This window comes from Brassica oleracea, chromosome C4 (assembly GCF_000695525.1).
Source record: "Brassica oleracea var. oleracea cultivar TO1000 chromosome C4, BOL, whole genome shotgun sequence".
Lineage (NCBI taxonomy): Eukaryota > Viridiplantae > Streptophyta > Magnoliopsida > Brassicales > Brassicaceae > Brassica > Brassica oleracea.
In genome coordinates this window covers 24,155,069-24,160,380 of record NC_027751.1, presented here as the reverse complement: position 1 = coordinate 24,160,380, position 5,312 = coordinate 24,155,069, and the positions used below count along the sequence as shown (strand labels likewise).

Sequence of the window (5,312 nt, the reverse complement as noted above, 5' to 3'; positions counted from 1 at the left end):
CTAATAACCTCCCAATACTCATGATATTAGGTCATAAAAATATTTATCAAAAGTCAATAAGTGAAGAATCATATAGCAACTGACGTATATGTCAATTGAAGATATTTCAATAGTCCAACATCGACTGGATTTAAAATCAAGGTCTCGATCCGCGCGACCGCACGGATTTTTGTTTTCATTTATTTTTATATAAATATTTTATCTTCAATTCTAAATTGATATATATTATAATATATGTGTCTATCAATTTTTAAAACATAATAAGTTTACTGTATATTTTTTTATTGAATATATTGTTTTAAACTTTCACATGTATTTGTACCTTCTTCTATATATATATTTTCGGATTATTATTTCATTATTAAAATCGTAACTATATATATAAAAATTAGTAAAATATTGTTTTATTGTCATACTCAAAGATATTGCAACATTTCACAAATTTAGAAAGTTTTTAAAAAATTAAAATTTTCGCTTCATAATCGAGTAAATAATTAAATTAAAATAAACTATATAGTTTAAAATTTGTTTTCATTGGTTTAAGGTAGTAAAGATTAATCATTGTTAGATAACATGATTTTTGTTATTTTAAAAAAAAATCTTTATAATTTTAAAAGTTAACATCGACAAATATTTAAATATTTAACATATGAAGGTATAATATTACAATATTAAATTATATCTATTTAATTTATATTATTTATAAATCAAATGGATCATCTATTCTTTAAATACAATTATTGATAGCCCAATAAAAATTTCTGGTAGGCCCAAAATTTAAATGATAAGATTAGAGATTAGATGTAACATGACTTTATATGAATATGTCCATTAGGTCCATTTTAAAAAAAGTCACACATGAATCAAGATTGTGACTTCTGTTTTAATATATAAGAATTTCAAAAATTATGTATATGTCATTAAGATTTGCTGGTATGATTTTGCCCCAAAATAAAACAATTTGTTGGTACAATTTTACAGAATACATTCTATTTGTTTTTTTTTTTTGAAATTTGAATACATTTTAATTTTGATTCTTTGTTTTCTCTAATTTACTTTGATGTGAAAATTCATATTTTTACGGTAATCAAAAACAATTCCCTAAAGTAGTATAAATGCATGTACCTAGCCTATATAGTATACATGATGCAGTATAGATGTTGACAAACTGAAATGAATTGAACCTAACAACCTGCCTTTACCTTAATATCTGTCGTATTTCTAGATTTACACTATAAATTCTCTAAAAAGAAAATTAAAATATAGGAACAAAAACAAGTCAATTAGTCAAGTAAAATATTTAATATTTTTTTTTGTACCTTTCAGGCAAAATATTTAACAAACATCGAAAAGCCCGCCAAATAAAAACACATTATTGAATTTTAAATTAAAAAAGCAATAATAACTTAACTAATCACATATAATATTAATATATACATACACACGCAACTATATATTATTCTCACCCTCTCTATCTATTCATCACAATCCAAAACTCTCCCTCTCTCCTCTTTGTTTTACAGTTTCTATCTCAAACGGTGAAGCAATCGGTTTTCCGGCGGGCTATACCGAGCTCCTTCTCCCAAAAATCTTCCTTCATCTACTCTCTTTCTTAGGTCTGATACGAAAACTAATCTGCACACTTTTCTGGTTCATTGGTTTACCCGATTTCTTAGAACCCGAACCGGTTTGGCCCGACCCACCACCAAACTCCACCACCTCAAGCCACCAAGACTCTAACTTGTTTTCAGCAGCGCTGCTAGCTGGAGAGATCTTGCCCGTTGTCAGATTTTCGGATCTAAACCGACCCGAATCCGAATGTTGTGCCGTGTGTCTCTACGATTTCGAAAACGACGATGAGATCCGACGGCTGACAAATTGCAGGCATATATTCCATAAAGGATGTTTGGACCGTTGGATTATGGATTACAGTCAGATGACGTGTCCGCTTTGTCGTACTCAGTTCATACCTGATGAACTTCAAGCGGCTTTTAATGAAAAGCTTTGGTCTGATTCTAGTGAAGACGTTTCTGAACTTCTTGCTCAATCATCTTAGGACATAGTTCTTTTTCCTCTCGCTTGACATGGTAATATAAAGGTTATTTTTCTTGTTAGTACTTTGTTATTAGTATTGTGTTTGGTGGCTGATTGATGTAAATTAAAAAAATAGGTAGTGGTTACAGGCTAGTGAAAAAGAAGAAGAAACTTGTATCATCTTATTCAGAAAAAAGGAAAAAATTTGAGTTGTTATAAATTTGTATTATTTTCCTGTTTATTTAATGAAAATAATTCTATTCATTCACAAGTTTTTAACTTTTATTGAAATAGTCTCGATGGAAACAAAAACTGATTTTGTCAACTTGCTCATTAAAAATTTAAATAATGTGTTAATATTTCCTATTTATGAAAATTGTCACAAAACTCAAAAAACTTCCAAGGATCAAAAAGTAGTTACAATGCTTCGGTTTACTCTTCAAATATTGTAACATTTTCACGATGTATCCAACTTTTTTATTTATCCCCTAGACTATATTTGCGAAATAATTTTGTCAGACGTCCTCTTTGCAATCAATTTCACAAAACAAACAAAGCTATTAAAATTGATGACATAACTACTGAAATTGATGACATGACTTCCAAAAAAATATGACACGGATAATTTCATTTAATGCTGATTTATATTTTTGGCAAAGTTATTAGAATATATTAATAATTCTTATATTACATTTAATATTGATATTTTTTTTAGTAAACTTTTTTTTTAAATATGATAATAGCTCACACATCATCTATAAAATAAATATATTCATATATAACATTTCAAATTTCAAAATATTTTTTTTTGTATAGTTACACAATTTGTATTACTAAAGCTTTCAAATTTTTTTACAATTTTAAAAAATTTAAATATCTAATCGTAAGATATTAGTTTTTTATATATCTAAAAATTTTATAAATATACAAAATAATAATGTTGATATTTTTTTTGGTAAACTTTTTTAAATACGTAATAGCTCATACATCATCTATAAAATAAATATATTCATATATAACATTTCAAATTTTGAAATACTATTATTTTGTATAATTATACAATTTGTATTATTAAAGATTTCAAAAATTTCTACAATTTTTTTAAAATTTAAATATCTAATCTTAGGATCATTAGTTTCTTATATATCTACATATTAAATATTAGTAAAAAAATAGTAAAATCAATAATATTTAATAAATTTTATTTTTAAATATATGTTATATTTAAAAAATTTCTTACTAAACACCTAGTATACTATTATTTCATAAGTGAATTTGCTTATTTGTCATGCTCTCTATAATTAGGTTGAATTATATTTTATGTTCAATTATTAATTTTTAATAAATAATTTTAATGATTTAGCTGATAATTTATCATTATCTTGAGAATAATTAAAAATTATAACGAAATATCATAGTTAAATTTATATGTAAATTCTAACAAAAATATACACACTATTATTTCAGAAGTAAATTTGTTGATTTCCAGATGAGTCATATTTTATGCTTAATCATTAATCTTAATAAATAATTTTAGTGATTTAGCCAGTAATTTATATTATATTTATGGGCAAATCTCCAAAATAGCACATTTATAAGTTTATGTCACAAAATAGTCCTCGAAAACTAAAATGACCAAAATAGCATTTTATCTTTTGAAAAACTTAATTTTTTTTTATTTTTCAAAATTTGAAATTTTATCCCAAAACTCCACTCCACAGCTCTAAACCCTAAAACCTAAACTCTAAACCCTAAATCCTAAACCCCATCCCTTAACTCTAAACCCTAAACCCCACCCCCAAATTCTAAACCCTAAACCCTAAATCCTAAACCCTAAACCCAAAATCCTAAACCCTAAACCCCACCCCTTAACTCTAAACCCTAATGTCTAAATTAAGTTACCATTGGAGTATAAATGTATACTTATCTCTTTTGATAAAACATTAAGTGCTATTTTGATCATTTTTACTTTTAGAGACTATATTTGTGACAAAAACTTTTTTAGTGTTATCCTAGTCATTTTCTCTATATTTAATTTAACAATAATATCATAGTTATTTATATTATATTTAATTAAATAATTTTAAAATATTATATATATGTTTATATTATATTTGGTTTATTTATATTAGGAAAATTAATTTATTTTTTAGGAAAATTTTCATGTTTACCATTTTCTTTGGTACCATTATTTATGTTTACCACAACTAAATAGACATTTTCAAAAATATATTCTTCATTAAGTGACAAATGACTCTTATATCCATGTTCTCTATATATTATAAATAATTATTTAAAAATAATAATTTCTTTTTATGTTTTCGAATTATACTTTTTCAAATTCCAACGTTTTTATAAATATGTTTTTTGAAATTTTTTTTTTTTTTTGAAATTTTTTTTCTTCAAAATTTCTTTTTGAAAACTGAAAATTATTTTTGAAACTATTTTTTAAAAAATAATAATATTTTTTAAAGTATTTATTTATATATTTATTAGAATCATAAATTTCATATTTCAAAAACCCTACCCCACCTTTCAACTCTAAATCCTCACTCTATATTAGTTAACCCTAAGGTTATATATGTCTTTTGTGATTAGTATAAACATGAAAAATGAGACCATGAATGTGGTATTTTTGACAATTTCTCATAATATAATTTCAAATTGGTACAATAAACTCATAATTTGAAATAATCAAATAGATAACCACCTTTAAAATATATATATTTAATTTCACAGTTTACATGCAAAATATTTTTAAAATTTATTTAGTTATACAATATAATAGATATTTGTTTATGATCATTTATATTTCCTTATTGTGTTTAAAAATATACAATTTAGCACTTATTATAAATAAATATATTCTTATGTTCAAATAATTTAGAATTATTATTTTAGTAAATTTAATACATGGTTTACGTTAAACCCTTTTTAATGGTGAATCATATTTATAATGAAATATCTTTCAAAAATAAAATAAGTTAACTTTCGGGAAATTGCCAAAAATACCACATAGTATCATTTTTCATGTTTACACTAACCACTTTTATCTTTACTTTTAATAAATGGTAAAAGAAGGTTAGATAATCTAGACTTAAAGTTTAGAGTTGAGGGGCGGGGTAGGGTTTTTGGAATATGAAATTTAGGATTCTAATATATATATATATAAATACTTAAAAATATAAAATAATTTTTAAAAATAGTTTCAAAAACATTTTTATTTTCGAAAACAGAATTCAAAAAAAAAGTTATAAAAAAGTTCGAATTTGAAAAAG

At 24.0% G+C, this 5,312-nt stretch overlaps 1 protein-coding gene across 1 annotated transcript; it reads left to right on the top strand.

Annotated features, from left to right (window-relative positions):
- Positions 1-1,477: 1,477 nt before the first annotated feature.
- Positions 1,478-2,237, top strand: LOC106338449 (E3 ubiquitin-protein ligase RHA1B-like; the record flags this gene model as incomplete). The annotated part of the gene is made up of 1 exon (XM_013777422.1): positions 1,478-2,237. A coding segment is annotated over one exon (579 nt), but the record flags the coding sequence as incomplete, so codon positions are not given.
- Positions 2,238-5,312: the final 3,075 nt, after the last annotated feature.